Consider the following 18,076-nt stretch of genomic DNA (forward strand, 5'->3'; position numbering starts at 1 on the left):
GATGGCGGCTTACGATAATCCCACGAACGTAGTAAACTAAGCCTTTGACAATAAATATTATTTTTACACGATTTCACGACAATATATGAAGGAAAGAAAAGATTTTATTTATAATTTAAAAGGAAAGGTTTCATAGGAAATTAACTAACCATTCTAAATTCTCTGAAATTAATTTTCGTCCACAAAAATATCATAATGTTTATTTCCTTCAGCATCAAGTAAACTTATTAGAATATCAGCTGCCATTTTTAGTTCCACATCTATATGTATATATAGAGTGGGACTATTGTTTTCGTTAGAATGTTGTGAAGTGTAGTCGTCGTCGTCATAAACATTTGCAACATCTTCCATATCTTTTGAACGGGGTGACATAACCCCACCGTTTTTTCTAAGAATGCTTAATATGGTTGCCACTATCTGCACAACCAAGTTTCACGGGTTAAATTTAGTTAGCGGCGCTTTTCCAGCCCCTTCTATCCGACCCCCCTTAGTCACTTCTAAAACAAATACGCAGCCTTGCAATTTTGGTTACGATTGACTTTTAAATTTCATTTAAGTTTTAATCTATATAACCGCTATACCTCTACCATGTGCGCACGTTTCAGCTCTGTCGTGGAAACAGGGGGCGCAAAAGCCCCCCTTTTCCGATTGTGAGCGTTGATTTACGCACGCTGATTATTACCCAACTGAGTGACTTAAAAATTTAATTTCTTTTTTAAATTACGTATTTATTTTAGCTCTAACGGTTTGCCAGGTTTCGGTGCCCTAGGAAAATTAGGGGCCCTTGGGCGCCGCATAAACCACATTACCGCTGACGTTCGTTTTTGCCTTACGCAGAGTGCGTGATTTACGTCTCGAAGCCGCGTATGGCCAGAAGAAATAAATAAGTGTGACACTTAGAGTGCGTAATTTACGTATCGAAGCCGCGTATGGCCAGAAGTAACAAATAAGTGTGACACTTGCTTATCATAGCCGTGGATGGCCAGAAGTAACAAATAAGTGTAACACTACTTATCGAAGACATGTATGACCAGAAGTAACAAATAAGTGTGACACTCACTTATCGAAGCCGTGTATTGCCAACGCTATTCGCGTGCGATTTTAGGTATAAATTTGAAACTTGAAGAAGTTATTAGGATGGGTATTGCGGATATTTTACCAGAATTAATTTTAATTTAACCAAGGCTTAGCATGCTTTGGCTTAATTTTATCGCTATTCGCGTGCGGTTTGAGGAATATCTTTGAAACTTGATTTAGTTATTAGGATGGTCATTGCTGATATTTTACCAGACTTAATTTTAATTTAACCAAGGCTTAACTTATTTTGGTCTAATTTTAACGCTATTCGCGTGCGATTTGAGGTATAACTTTGAAACTTGATATAGTTATCAGGGTTCGTATTGCGGATATTTTACCAGACTTAATTTTAATTTAACCAAGGCTTAGCTTGTTTTTTTCTAATTTTAACTCTATTCGCGTGCAATTTGAGGTATAACTTTGAAACTGGATGTAGTTATTAGGATGGTCATTGCTGATATTTTACCAGACTTAATTTTAATTTAACCAAGGCTTAGCTTGTTTTGGCCTAATTTTAACGCTATTCGCGTGCGATTTGAAACTTGATGTAGGTATTAGGATAGGTATTGCGGATATTTTACCAGACTTAATTTTAAATTAACGAAGGCTTAGAATTTTTACGCAGTCTTGACTGGATTTGAGATACGGGGCTCAAACTTTTTATACATTTAAGAAGCTGAAGTCTGACCCTATGTTTAACTCTTTTAACGCGCGCCAAGGGTTAGTGAGCGTATGCGAATTTTCTTCGTAGTTCCTAGTGGGTTTGAGATACGGAGCTCAAACTTACAATACAGATAAAGAAGCTTACGTCTGACCTAATGCTTAACCTTTTGACACGCGCCAAGGCTTAGAGAATAATTAATTAATTCATCCATGTGGAACTAATATTACGGCCTTGGTCGACTTGTTATTTGTAATTTGACCGAGTGAGAATGCTCGGAGGCATTCTCACTCTTCTCAAGAGAACTCGTGAGAAGAGATGACGTCACCTCCTGTGAGAAGAGATGACGTCACCTCCTGTGAGAAGGACCGTCAAAATTTTGAGAAGTGAGAATTCTCACTTTCAAGGGAAGAATTCTTAGAATTTTGACGTGCCCATGGCGAGGGAAGGAAGTTAAAACCCACAAATAACGTTCGTAGTGAGGAACGGAGGAACTAAATAGCACTGGTCAAAGTTAGTGTATTTTTTGTTTTTTCGTCGTTTTATGGAGATGCTATCGCCATCTACCTACGATATAATACCATAGACCAAAAAAAGATCCAGAAAGGCGACAATAAATAGTCTTTTATGTGGTCGATCTCGAGTCGAACATTCATTAAACCTTTAGCATACGAAAGTACATGGATTGTCACACTTTTGGTAATTATGTAACTTTTGGTATTACTATAAGAAGTATTATCAAAAAATAAATAATAACTTTAGCACCTTTATCTCACGAGTTGCAACCATTTTTTCCATATTCGCATGAGATATCGGAACAGTGTGTGTATTTACAAGTTTCACTTAATTCAAATACTTGCCCAATCTCGAAACCAATTGATGAAATTACTCATAAATAAGAAGATTTTTCAGAATGATGTGTGTAGTGCCTAGGAGTAGAGTACGTGTTTATCAATTTTCAAAGCTGTACGATTCAGGGGATTTTATTACGAGAAGCAAACTGTAGTCGCTACGCCAAGGAAAATTTCAATTAAGCGCTGGAAACCGGTAAGTAGTGACATCTATCAAATACTTTTTTATGAGTAATTATTAACAACGTGAAAAGTTCAATTTGTATTTTTGTGTGTACTTTTATATTTAAAAACCAAAATATACTGTACTATACTTTCATAATTTTTTGACTTCTTTAAATCGTCAATAGATGGCGATATTGTTCTAATAGTGGTTTGCTGAAGCGAAAAGAAATACATAGCCAACGCCCGAAATTCCACTATCTAATCTCGGGGCTTATAATCTAGGGTGAACGTCAAACAAATATGAAATCTAAATTTCGATTCTTTAGTAATCAACTTGAATAAAGAGATAAATATCATTCCAGAATATTTCCAAAAATGTAAGTAGAACGTTTTCATTGGTCATATTTATGGCGGTTTCCCGTCGTCCGTCGCGACTCGGCCAATAGAAAGTAGTACTAGTCGGCGTCTGCGCAGTAATATCATAATCTATAATTATAGAGAGTGACGAACGACAGAATCATAGTGACGCCGATTTCGTGATCTGACGTGGCTGCTACGTTTCTGTAAATTTATCCACTGGGATTGCGGCATCACCCGGTGACGAGAACTACGTAACTGGTAAGTACTCAGCTGTGCAATAATAACAATCAGGCATGGTGGTCAACGTGGTGACATAATTCAATATTTCTTATCGAAAATTAGTTAAGAATCGTTAGAATTATTTGGACTCCTTCGGGCGAAAGTGCCTTTGAAAGTTACATTGCCGTGGTATCGGTAGATTGGCAGACATTTTGAAATTTAGTTCCATGTACATCGCGCGAAGCCTTGTAAGGGAGGCTGCCTTTATGAAATTTTGACTGCGTTTTGCCTGTGAATTCGACATTGAAATGTTCTCTTAACTGTAATACCCTATACGCCTAATTTAAAAAAAAACAATTGATGATAAATATTGGAAGATATTCTTTATTAGAATTGCTTACGTTAACAATTGCATTGGTTTAGTCTATTAATTTAAAACGAATATCATTTCACGGTTCAAATTAAAGTTATAACAACTGTTCCTACTACTTTTCGTATTTCAAGTACACTCTTGATTTATCTTTACTATACGAATACTAACCATGATTACTATTAATCAGTTTAAATGTGTTAACAAGAGGTGTAAGGGGTGGTACGACAAAGTGTCTTAATTTTTGCCTCAACCACATTGACTGTTGCAATATTTATTAAAATGCAATTTCCCCCTTTTATAATTAGAACAATTTTTAATTAAATCGGTTATTATATATTTATGTCTCTTTTTCTTGTCTAATTGATTGACATTTTAGCTTGTACCAGTTAAGTAAAATTAAAATTTAATTTAATCCAAATTAAATTTAATTACCATTTGTAATTGACTTTTCTGAACGTGATAGAGACAAGATGCAGGTACCGTTTGACGATCTGCATTGGAAGCTGTCGGCTATGCAAATAATAGTCGATTTTAAATAGTATAAGCAGACGACGCTTCCTACGTATCCTGCGTCCTAAATCATCTATTGGTTTTGCTTGGAATAAGCAGAAACCTTTAACGTTTTCACGAATACCCATAATTTTTTTAAATTAAGTTAGGAGCCGTTCACAAATTACGTAACGCTAAAAGTCGACTCCTTACCCCTCGTAACGAAGAGTATAAATTGGAAAGCCCCACCCATGAAATGACAAATATGCAACCCAGGCCCTCCACAATTATAATAGCACCATCCACGTTAAGATTATGAAATTTCTTTCAAAAATATTAATATTTATTTATTGCTAGGCAACAGCTTATTTTATTTTTTCAGTCCTAGCTAAGTATTAAATTGATTTAAATCACACAATGTATTTCAATGGAGGAATAAAAAATGGCAAAAAATAAGTTCTTAAAAAATTAAAATAATAATTAAATTTAATTAAGATTTCATTTAATCCAAGATTAGCTAATTGCTAAATGTAAAATAATCGTTAATTATACAGGAAAAGAGCCATTAATTGTATAAAAATTTAAAAAATCTGATTTAAATCTAAAAAAATCGATTGATTTGATTTTTATAAAAAAATTAAAAAAGTGCCAACCCTGTTAAATTGATTAAAAGATAATCTAGGTTCTTGTACGACCCTCATCCCCCTTATTGCATTATGAAATTTGTGAAAAAAATGCCATAACCCAACCCACTCGACACGCCCCTCGTCGCCATGTTGTGTGAATCGCTTTACCCAGAGTAGAAATTCACAAAGCTTTATTATTGGGAAATTTAAAGCGCAATTTTGAGGATGAGTTCACAATAGCTGAAAACTATTCGTGAGTTCTGAACCGTTAAGAGAACGGCTTAGGACTAAGCTGTGACGTCACGCAAAAGTTCTGGATAGTTCAGAACTTTTGGACGAATAGTTGTGATTCGTACGATTTGACGTACGCAGCCCGATGTGCAGACGAATTTTAGAGATTTCAACCTTGAGTTCCGGCCAGTACTTGCTCTTGAGCAGGTACCATTTAGAACGGTTCCGAACGGTTCAACAAGAGGTTCTTGTCTGCGAATAGTTTGCATTTGGGTAGTTCTAGAATTTTTTTTTCCGAATAGTGCGCATGGGGACTGGTTGAACGGTTCAGAACTCACGAATAGTTTTCAGCTAATGGCAATCCGGATTAAGGCAGCCTAGTTTGTTATGTAATGGCATAAGTAACATAATAAAAAGTATGACTCTTAAAGCGTCACAGAATAGAGTGAATTTCGGAAATAGGGTTTGAAAAACACCAAAATTTTATGGATCCTATTTATTGCTAAGCAAGTACTCTGCCTTTTTTGAGGTCGAGTACTCGAACTCGAATACGTCATTGGAGAATACTCGTCGATTACCGAGTACCAAATAATTACATAGTCGAGTACCCGATTACTCGAATAAGCTGCTCTCTAAGTTTGTTTTTTCTATCCTCGTTGCTTCAAAGTTCAAAGAGGAGTTTTTACAAAGTTGTAGGATATTTTTCAGTATTGAACGCTACTTTATACTCCTTTTAAATTTAATTTCATAATTACTTGAAAAAACCAGTTCCTAATCAAGTACTCGATAACCCGACTCGTTAAAAATATTACTCGAGGGTTTTTTTTAGTTACTCGAATCGAATAAGAGAAAGTTTCCCCTTAATCAAGTACTCGATTACTCGACTCGAGTTCAATATTAATCGACTCGAATACTCGATGAAAAAAGAAATTGATACTCGATTGCCTTAAATCACTAATCGCACAGACCTAATCGTATTTGAAAGTCAAAATTATTTTTACAACGTAAGCGTTATTTTTAAATTTCGAAAGCGTTTAAATTTTCACTAAGGCTTGACTGCTCCGTCGAAAATGGTGGCGTCTTGCGCTTCATTTACCTGATAGTTCCAAAGACTATTAACAATTCGCAGAGAGTTTTCAGTCCTTACGCTCGTTGTGATTTATGTCGTCATTAGTGAATAAAACTATCAAGGACCTTAGTGTTGAAGAACGTGTCATACTTATGTAAATTATGTTACTTATGGTGATTGTTCATAAGAGGTTTGCTAAAAAATCACCCAAAAGTGTGTCTCTTGTTATGGAATGAAATTTCTTACTTCGCCATGTGCAAAGTGTACGCAATTCATCCAGTAATAACGTACTTATTTCTACGGTCGAGACGCTCTAAACGTAAACTCCTTCCCCCCAAAACGAATAAAATCAGCCATTGAAGGTACGCTGGTGTGCATTGCACGGAAACAAATATTTAGGGGAACCAGTGATTTTAAAAAATCTGTTCATCTCACATTTTACGGAATCAAACCCGATTTTTGGAAATTGCAGTGTTAATTTACAAAGAAGAATCAGCCGTTTTCGGTCTAATTTTAGAGTCTACGTGAAATAACTTATCGCCACTTGAATTTTTCTATGCAAATTACATTTTGTTTACCTCAATTAATTGCGAAATTTTAGTAGAAACGATTTCAGACGTTTTTAGAAAACTAATGGAAATGCGCAGTGGATCCGTTTTCTCTCCCATTAAAGAGCTTATGAACTCATTCTTAGGCATTGGCTGAACTATTTGAGGGCAACATTTCAACAAGTTGGACAAGCGTAAAGACATTTTATAAAATCAACTATTGTCATTGTCAGCAAAAAAGCGTTCAACAAGACTTTGCGTCACGTTGAGCAACGGTCGAAAATTATTTTTTCTCCGTTTAGTGTTATTGACGCAACGGTAACTAGCGCAATCTTCCGTCAAAAACTTAAACTTGGTGGACCACGGAATATGAAATTCCTTGGTCCACCATAAATATGGAAGGTCATACCCCATTTTAGTAAATTTTATAGCAATTTCGCCATAAAAACTAAATGTAGGTAAATTATGTAAGAGCTCTAAAAAGACGCAAACTAGTCTTACTTGGAATAGTTTGTACAGGGTATTTCAAAAGGTTATGCAAAAATTGTAAGGCGTTGTAGGGGGTGAGCTGAGACGTATGCCTGTTTTCCCCATTTTCCTACGATGAGTTAAAAGAGCGCCAGAGAGCTTCAAAGTGTGGCCTACTAGCCCCTGGAAGTAGGCTGCAACAAGCGCAAAACCAAGCAGCAGGGACTTTGAATACTGTTTAAGTTTACTTTTGTACGCTGGCTACCTCGATTTGTTTACAAAGTATTTTTCACCTATCACACGAACCCAAACCTTAATGTTCGCATTTCCCTGCTGATTGTTGCAGCCTACTTCTTATTTAACCACTTGGAAAAATCCATGGCTAAACACGAATTTTTTAAATTATAAATTAAAGCGCAAAACACTAGAAGAAATACATATTAGGGCCTGATATAAGTTTTTTTAATGGTGGTTTCATTCTGGTTTTAACCGTTAAAACCGTTGATTTATCCGGTTTAAAGCATACTGGCTTTTTCATTTTTGGAAAAAGACGGTTTTTGCCAACCCCACGCCTGTTTTCCCGGACCCATTCGTGGCACAGCGAAATGGAGACATGGAGTATTAGACATTCCTAGTGTATACATATATTATTTCCTGTTTGTACTTACGACGTTAGTAAACTCCAGACTAGAAGTGAAGTTGAAGCCGTAAGTGTAACGTCAAACGTTTATTGTAAATTTCCAAAATATGTTTGAAATATTTTTCTGAATTCCGGCCACTCGTGCGCTCAAAACGTTTAACTCTTTGCAAGTCTGACGTCATTGATTGGTTTTTATTACGATAGCACTGCTGTGGCGCTAAAACCTCTTGGGTTTTGAAATTTTCAATTGATTTTAGTCATTTTGTTACTATTATATCATTTTATTTTAAACGAAAAATTATAAATAACTGAAAAACCTTTTTATTTTAAATTTCTAGGGAGCATTCCTCGTGCAGGGGGCATTTATTAGTGTAAAATTGCATGACCTTGAACCAAGTCTTCAAGGTCATTCAATAACTCGAGAACCGTTGGGTTTACGGATTTGGTTCCAATTAGGAAGTTGTTGCTCGCCATATTATTAGTTCAATTAACTTTGACTTGACAAATTCTGACCAGATAAATTGAAGGTTAATGAATTCCGTGTTTGATAACAAAATAATCTGATTAGTTTCAATGTGACTAAATCAAATAAATACTGAATAGTTTACAATGGTCCAATTATGCGAACTTCGGTTACGATACATGCTTGAGCTCGTCAGACTATGTAAAATTTCATAGTATTTAGTAGGTCAAAGCTTGGTACAGTCTAAGCTGTACCAACTGTGTTCAATTAAAAAGTGTCGGGAAATCACCTAGTGAGGCACGTCACCACTCGAAATTTACTATAATCACAAATTTATTTATTTCTACTTAGAGAAATTTACTTATGTTGAGTCGATTCAAATTCTAGGCTAATAACAAATATAATAATATATTCTGTATAATAATATTAATAAATTTATAATCCAATTTAGGTAATAATAACAAATATATTCTGTATAATAATATTAATAAATTTATAATCCAATTTAGGTAATAATAACAAATATATTCTGTATAATAATATTAATAAATTTATAATACAATTTAGGTAATAATAACAAATATATTCTGTATAATAATATTAATAAATTTATAATACAATTTAGGTAATAATAACAAATATATTCTGTATAATAATATTAATAAATTTATAATTCAATTTAGGTAATAATAACAAATATATTCTGTATAATAATATTAATAAATTTATAATTCAATTTAGGTAATAATAACAAATATATTCTGTATAATAATATTAATAAATTTATAATTCAATTTAGGTAATAATAACAAATATATTCTGTATAATAATATTAATAAATTTATAATACAATTTAGGTAATAATAACAAATATGTAATATATTCTGTATAATAATATTAATAAATTTATAATACAATTTAGGTAATAATAACAAATATATAATATATTCTGTATAATAATATTAATAAATTTATAATACAATTTAGGTAATAATAACAAATATATAATATATTCTGTATAATAATATTAATAAATTTATTATGTAATTTAGGTAATAATAACAAATATATAATATCAGAAGAAAATAGGGGGAAGTACGATTCTGGTCAGCTTTGGCAAGGCGTCACTTTTCACGAATTTTCGCGCCAAAACGGTTTGGTGGGAAATCGCGGATGAATACATCGTTTAAAAAATCAATTTTTCTTAAATTGAACAATTGTAACATATTGTCGTTTTCATTCTCTGCTAAATGAGCTAAGGTGTCTTTGCTTTCGTCGTTTATCGCCGTGTTGAAACAAAACAAAGGTGGAACTACTTTTCAGTTTGGATTATTATGCGTAAAAAGGTGTTTTCGTGGGTCACACGATGACTTCTACGGCTCAAAGCTACCGATACGTACTTCCCCTATTTTCTTCTGATAATATATTATGTATAATAATATTTATAAATTTATAATATAATTTCGGTAATAATAACAAATACATAATATAATTTATGTAATAATAACAAATATATTATGTATAATAATATTAATAAACGTATAATAATATTAATAAATGTATAATAAAATTAATAAATGTATAATAAAATTAATAAATGTATAATATACTTTAGGTCAGCGGTTCCAATAAGGTGTTCCGCCAGAATTGGGTGGATAATTTAGGGTTCCATAGCAAAAAAAATTGGGAACCGCTAATTTAGGTAATTATAACCAATATGTAATATGAAAATATGTGAAATTTTTTTAAAATAACATTTTTAAAGTACATCTGCTGTAGTGAAATATCGTGCATATTGACTGCTCTACACATTTTAAGTACTTTATTGTACTGAGCTTAATATTTTATTATCTTCAAGTACCTTCTTTAAGCCATGGTGTTTTCCAGTTCCTTCGTTACGGTATTTTATTGACTATCCTTCAAAATAAAAAAATATAGTTAGTTTTCCTCTTAAAATGAAGTATCTAAATTTCGCTAGAGTAATACTCGGAGGAAAAGAATTGCACATTCCATTAGCTTCAAAACAAGATGTCTTCGCGTACATAAGGGTGCGTACAACCCCGATCAATATCTACGAACGTTAATTAAAGAATTCTTTTTCGTCAGCGAAAGCTAGAAATGTAATATTTTATTCTTCTAAAACAATTTGTTTTTTATAAAATTCGAGACAGTACAAAATTATTATATTATTATTATTATTATATATTATTAAGAATGTTTTTATTTATATTTCGGGAGGATCATTTATCACTATATTGGGACGATTTTTATCTCATTGGTTTCCTACAACCAGTGGCGGATACAGAGAAAATTCAAAGGGGGGGGGCTAAAAGACATCTTGAGCCATGGGTGTAATAACAAAACATCAAGTCACATGCAAAGCTTAAGCGTCAAGGGGGGGGGGTGATATATTACATTATTACATATGATATATTACATTATTACATGTGATATATTACATTATTACATGTGATATATTACATTATTACATGTGATATATTACATTATTACATGTGATATATTACGTTAATACATGTGATATATTACGTTATTACATGTGATATATTACGTTATTACATGTGATATATTACGTTATTACTTGTGATATATTACGTTATTACATGTGATATATTACGTTATTACATGTGATATATTACGTTATTACATGTGATATATTACGTTATTACATGTGATATATTACGTTATTACATGTGATACAATACGTTATTACATGTGATATATTACGTTATTACATGTGATATATTACGTTATTACATGTGATATATTACGTTATTACATGTGATATATTACGTTATTACATGTGATATATTACGTTATTACATGTGATATATTACGTTATTACATGTGATATATTACGTTATTACATGTGATACAATACGTTATTACATGTGATACAATACGTTATTACATGTGATACAATACGTTATTACATGTGATACAATACGTTATTACATGTGATACAATACGTTATTACATGTGATACAATACGTTATTACATGTGATATATTACGTTATTACATGTGATATATTACGTTATTACATGTGATATATTACGTTATTACATGTGATATATTACATGTTATATATTATTTTACTATGAACCAAACTGACTAGCAGCGCCTCCTATAATTACCACCTCGAATGTAGTCGTTTGCACTGAGGTATTTATTTCCAATCAATAACTATCCGCGCAAGTATCGGCAGATCGCGTGCTCGATATCCCGTTAATTACTATGATTTCACGGCGGCAACGTCTACACTGAGCGTCAAACTAATACAAAGGCAATCCGTAGGGGGGTGGTAGGCAAAAAACGGGAGCCACGTGACGTAAGCCACCACGATTATGACGCGTGACTCAAATAAACGGGCACAGTCTTACTTCGACCTACTCATTTCCCCCCTCCCCCTTTTGATTTGCCTCCCTCCCTTTCTGTCCCGTATTGGAGGTGGGCGCACTACTCTCACATTGGAGCGCAGTCACTATTTTGAGAGCAATAAATAGCAAATATTGTTGAAATTTTTGCTCTGCCATATAGAAAAAAATTACATTGTAAATTGCCCATTATTAAAGCTACAGCACTGTCGTCGCACTTTTTATAATACTTCCTTAGCACAGTCTATAACTACGTACCATACATGTGTCAGTTAGTTAGTGACCGATTACTGTGTGCGGAGTGACGTTACACCACATAAATAAAAGCGGCTAGTGAGAACCATATGCAACTTAAAACTAAATTATATTATATACAAGCTTATTATGACGACGAGGCAAAGAACACGCATTAGGCTTATCGACTTAGTCTGAGGTCGACCATAAATGTGTTATGAAACTGTCTCGTAAATTTTAAACCCTCCTATTTCGATATCCTTTCTTGCCGGTAATAGCATTTATTTCGAATTGTAAATGGCATAAAAGCTGGTTTATTTTTTATTCTTTACAAAATTCAAATTGCTACAGTTTTAATAATAATAATTACGATTATACATCTCACAGCTCAAACTCGCATTAAATTTAGTGATCTAGGTCGCTTTGAACTGTGCCCAGCTCTGGCGCGCTCGGAACGGAAACGTGCCTTCCACCTCCCACTCTCCCGTTTCGTTAGAATCAGTCGATGACGTGTTCTAGCTATAAAATCGACCGTTTGCGTCACTCGAACCGGGGAAATGGAGGGCGGGAGCCGCAGCGAAAGGGAAATGTGTACCTGTACTACGTTCCGACAACACGTGACGTGTTATTTTTCACCGTCGCGCCCCCTATCCCCCCCGCGTTGCAATCCCTCGGAGAGAGAGTATCCGATGTTTCGCTCGATAATGTCGGCGCGTCGAAATATAAACGAGGCTGCTGGATGTAGATCGCTGTCGTATATTTCCGTGGAGATTTCGCAGTTTCGATTGAAATTTTAGAAGGGAGTGGTAGCGCCATCTATTGGCGGGTTTTTCGACAGATATATTTCATGTTATTACGCGTCATATAAGAGGGATTTTCGAAGTGGACGACTTGAAAGTGGACCTTTGAAAAGTGCTTTCGTCTTGATGCGGTACTCTTTGATCATAAAATCTAATGGTACCATTCAAAGGCTGTAGTTGCCATCTTGCCATAAGATTAGATTACCAGTTTTAAAATATTCAAAACAAATAAAGTTCGCGATATGTTTCCATTTACTGAAAGGGAGTAGAGTCGTCTGCTACGAATTGATTCCAACATAACTACCGCCAGTTACCACTAGCTTCTGAATTGTGAAATGATCTGATATGGTACGATCCAGAAATACATTTCTGATGGAACGTTAAATCTCCTTTCCTACAAACGACTTTGAATCTGAGCACTAGTAACCCCTTAATATTCTCATCATAAAAACCTCTTCAGTAATAATTGTGGCACCATCTAGGGCAGGTTTTCGTAAGTAGAGATTTCATTTATTTGGAAATTACATATTAACATAAGTCACATTAACTAAAGTATGACACTGAATTTTTTCGGTCAATGATCTTCTGTCGAGGACTGATTGCGTAATCGAAATTTTCTGAGGAGACCAGTAAACGCATTTAGCTCTCCAATTAAAAAAATCACTACCTTCAGAAACGAAGGTAATTCGTCATTTCTGTATTCTGATTCAATAATGAATCTTTATTTTTCCAAAGTAAATGTCTTATCTACTGTTGAAAGCGTTTCAATTTTCAATAAGCCTTGGCAGATTCTTCAAATATGCTGTCGGTGGCGATTTCTCGGGAGAGTTCTCAGTCTTTAATAATGATTTATATTATCATTGGCGAAACCACGGCCAACTTTGATCACGCGCTGTTCGCGCTACTACGGCCAACACATTCGTCGAAATTCCGCGAGCAAGGATTTTCCCCCTATAAACTACTATAATGTGTAGGAGTTCAGCGCCACGCTCGGTGGTTATATTGTCTTCAATGTAAAAACTATACTAAAAATAATAATCCGCTAGGGGCGCTGACGTCATACACATCTTTTGCTCATAGGTTAACACAGAAACGTCAACGAATGAGATGGCCGCTGTAGCGCGAGAGATGCGCGAGAAATCAAAGTTGGCCGTGGCGAAACAGACTACCATTAAAAAATATGTTACATATACTGCTAAGCATTTCTCTTTTCTGATACTAGATGGTGCGTTTGTGCAGACGATATTACTGAAATGGTTCATAGACCGAAATATTTTTTACCATAAGTTTGGGTAAAATTGGAACTTGGTAGCATGACGTCACGCTTTACCTTTGGCTATGGTCGCCATGGCCCATGCTGGTAATCTTTTTTCCCAATTAAAAAAAAGCATGGGTGACGTTTACGTCATGCTGCCAAGTCCCTATAGAAGGTACAATAAATTGCATAAATGGAGGGGGTGCAAAAAGGTAACATTTCGTGCCAACATGGCTGCCAGCCTCAGCGCTTCGCGACTTCAATAGTCACTGAGGTCATTTCTACCGTTTTTCACGTCTATTATGATTAATTTAATTAATAATTTACGTTTAAATTTATGGATCTCAAATTCAAAGCAAAATGTATAATTAAACGATTATTTCGTCTAGCCATTATTTTAGGAATATAACTGTCAGTGTACTTAGATGGCGCCACGTGCTCCACGAGGAATCGTGAATTACGTCTACCATAAGAGAGCGGTTTCTGGGCAAGCACAAATATCAGCCCAATCCGGTGTTCAATCCCTAGCAAGCGTCCAGTTTTGAACAATGATGGGCATTTTTTTTTTAAATTCCATCTCAGCTCACAAGCCGCTCACGCTAAACTGACATATTTGTATCTCTCCGCTCAAAGAAATTATAATAAATTTCGCTCGCCTCATCAAAAAGGTCAACAAACGTAGAAAGATTGGAAAAGGCAACTCTTCTCTCGCACAATCTATGAGTAAGTGCAGCGCTTATCCCTAAGATCCGCTCACCTTCCGGCCTAAAGAGACACACTCCTCTCTTCCGCTCATTTAATCAAGCTCAAATTTAGGTTCTCGGAGGGTCTCGCTCATTAAAAGCTAAATATAGAGGCAGCTTCTCGCTTATTTAATCAAGCTAAAGTTTAGGTTATGCTCTCAATTATTTGAAAGTTACCGCTCATTCTGATTCCAAATGCTCCAAACCTCTCTAAAATGAGCTGAGTTCGCCCATCACTGGTTCAAAATTCCACCCCCATTTATTTAACTGTCTTTTGTATTTAAATGTATTCGAGGAAAAAACTGTGAATTTGACGATTTAATAATAATAATAATAATAATAATCAGCTAGGCTAATACCCAAGGCACCACCTTAGGCCCAAGTCATCTAGCGACTTATAATGCCTTTAAACAGGTGGCCGGGTTACAATACGTAGGAGGGTGGTGGCATTTATGAATAGTATAGTTCTTTCTTTTGGAACTAAAAAATAAAAAAATAATTGAAATCACCGGACGTTTTACTTGCAAATAGCAAAATAAGAAAATAATTTAATTTTGGCTTTGGCTAAAAATATGGGCTTCTCAAACGAAACCTACAATAATAAAGTACATTTTAGTATCTTTTGTATAAATTTAATTTTTTAATTAAATAAATTCTTGACTTACCATTCACATAATTTCAAAATGTTACACAAAGTTCACTTTTTTAACCACAAAATTACATAAAACATTTCTCCCGGTTTAGTTTTAGAATTGGTTTTAGTTTTACTTTTTAATTCTAGAAAATTCCAAAACAGAAAATCAGGCACGCCAATAATCTAGCCAATAGGCGCTAGAATAAACAATTAAACAGTTTCTGCCTTTCGCTAAAAAGTTTTAATACACAGAGTATGGACGAGCAAGGTAACTCTTTATATAGTCCTTGCCGCTGTGGCCTAAAGAGGTGTCAGAAATAAGGACTACTTCGGAATTTTCATTGCGCTCTCCTTTGATGGCCTTGAAACTCAACAAATTAGAAAAAGACCCGCGGTTATCCGACCATTTTGCAAACTATTTGAAAATACCAAATCAGGAGAAACGAATATTCGTGAACTTTTCCAAGCGCTATTCGATTTGACGAATCGAATATTCGATTTGGTATTCGATTGAATTATTTGGTATCACAAAATATTTTGCACACCCCTAAAAGCCATACATTTTGGCAATTTTTAAATCAAGTTTTTAATGAGAATGATGTAAAATAAACGAATAAGGCTTGTATTATTTTTGAAATATAGGTATTAACATAAAATTTGATCAGAACGCACTTCCAATTAAAACCCGTAATAATTTTTTTGACATTGGCCTTTTAAGACAATCATTAGTCTCTGTTCTCGATACTTATAATATTAGATAAAAAAATTATAATATTTATTACAGTTTCCACACTTTTAATAACGTATAATTTCTAATATTTTAATTTGCTTATTTTGCGGCCGAAATATGAATTAATTGAAAGACGATGTTTCTAAGCGTGCATGGTCTTACTCGCCTCTGGTTAAAGACAATTTATTTGTGCCTTAGTAAATCAATACAGCGCGATGTTGAGGGAGTGCTTACCCCAACTAGCGGCAGAAAGTGGTACTAAACACAGGCCCGTAACCAACCAACAAAACTCGGGGCGCTCAAATTGTTTTTGGGGAGTGCCAATGCTAAAAATCGTAATTTTTAACTATCACTCCTGAAATTAGTAAATATACCAAAATTGGCTTTATTTGGTTATTTTTTAAATTATGAATTTAGACTTCGTTGAAAACATAATATTTTATTAAAAATACAGGTAACCGATGTTATATGGTATTAGCAAGAATGTATTGAAGTTAGTAAGAATATTTCAGCATAGCATTAACCCCTGGTACCATCCTCACAGCTTTTGCGGAGAAAGTTCGTCTGCATTTAAGGGGCATTCAAAGTCATACCATATAGCAGACGAATTTAAGCTACAAAGGCTGCGAGGATGGGAATCAGAATCCTGTAGTCCAATATTCTTAGTAACTTCAATACATTCTTGTTATTAGTTGGTAGTTGCTCAAGTATTCATTTGGGGGCGCTGGGCATCCCCTAGCACCCCCCATATACGGGCCAGACTGAATCGCAGGATTTCCCCTTAAACGACCACCGTATCGTTTGAATTTGCTGGGTGGGGCTACCGAATCACGTGACGGAAATAGAAGAGCTACCTGAAATTCGAGCTGAATTTTTCCAAAGAGATTCTGCGGATGTAAAAGCGAAGTATTTATTTCCATTTGCAGGGCAAAGGGTGTGTGCCGTGGTCACGACGACGAAGTATGGATGCTTTGGTTGAAGAGACTGTAGTATCAACGCAATCCATCATCGAAAGGAGCTCTCCGTCTCAAAGCATCACGTCCTCCGAGCTCAGCACCTCCATCGCCAGGAGCACCACATCCACCATTGCTACCGGAGTCAGAGCCAACGGGACGGTGGTCTTCGCCCCGCCCTCCCAGGTACGTCATCTCAACTACGTCATTGACAGATTTTGGCTTACTCGTGAGGGTTAGTTTCCATGTCCTTGGATTGGGCTTTCACTTCGTAATTACAATTTCATCCGATTTCCACCCTCGTCCGAAACCATAGAGTAACCCACAGTACCCACTCACGTAGAGTGGAAGGCTATCAGCGAAACACTTTTCGTACGCAACGTCTTGTTTTCAAGGCGTGCAATTAACAAGTTGGCCTAAAGGTCATGTACAATATCTGGATAAAAAAGTAAGTTTATACTCTAAAAAATGTAAAAACAACACCGGACTATATTTAATCACGCCTCGAAAACAAGCTGGCCCGTTAGAATAATTTTTGCATGCGCTTCCATAGGGATTTCCGAAACTAGACGGGCGATCATATGTAATTTAGAAAATAGACTTGCCAGAAAATGGATTTAAGAAACCCTGATTAGTTATCACTCTGAATATCTTGTTACATTTGTCACGCTCTTCACGAAACTGGTTTAGTTCCGCGTAAAATCACGTTTGTATGTGGTTAAGTAAATGGGCTTCTAATCGAGACAAGGCTTAATATCCCGACTAGGAGCCGAGTCTAGCTCAGCGTATAGCGAGCGAAAATCTCCGCAGTAAACCACTCTCGTTTCTATCAGGATCACCAGGGCAGCCATAGTCTTCTTCAGGCATCAGAAGTGTATATAATTTCCTGTTCATAAACGTGTTTTATTTAATAAAACCTTATTCACGGGAAGTGACGTAAAATACATCACTTCCAACTCCTTTATAGATAGCAAACGGAAGTTTGTTAAACGGATTTTGAAAACTGGCAGAATTTCTCGCGCGTTTCCGGCTTTGAGAATTTTATCATTTAGCTCATGCATCGCGATCGCAATATTTATTATGTTTCCATGGT

At 35.1% G+C, this 18,076-nt stretch overlaps 1 protein-coding gene across 2 annotated transcripts in view; it reads left to right on the forward strand.

The window, feature by feature from the left end:
- The first annotated feature begins 3,112 nt into the window (after positions 1-3,112).
- The window catches only part of LOC149933535 (cyclic AMP-dependent transcription factor ATF-1-like), a 35,076-nt gene continuing 20,112 nt past the window's right edge, over positions 3,113-18,076 (forward strand). Inside the window, exons 1-3 of one of the 2 annotated variants that reach the window (XM_090156102.1) lie at positions 3,113-3,131; positions 3,253-3,372; positions 16,957-17,169. In XM_090156102.1, coding sequence (XP_090012228.1) covers positions 16,993-17,169 — 177 coding nt within the window. In that variant the 5' untranslated portion in view covers positions 3,113-3,131; positions 3,253-3,372; positions 16,957-16,992. Of the gene's footprint in view, positions 3,132-3,252; positions 3,373-12,863; positions 13,162-16,956; positions 17,170-18,076 lie in introns of those variants that run through there. The other variant, XM_090156103.1, reaches the window with a different exon arrangement.

Source organism: Leiobunum rupestre, chromosome 8 (genome assembly GCF_980474605.1).
Source record: "Leiobunum rupestre chromosome 8, qqLeiRupe1.1.hap1, whole genome shotgun sequence".
Classification (NCBI taxonomy): Eukaryota; Metazoa; Arthropoda; class Arachnida; order Opiliones; family Sclerosomatidae; genus Leiobunum; species Leiobunum rupestre.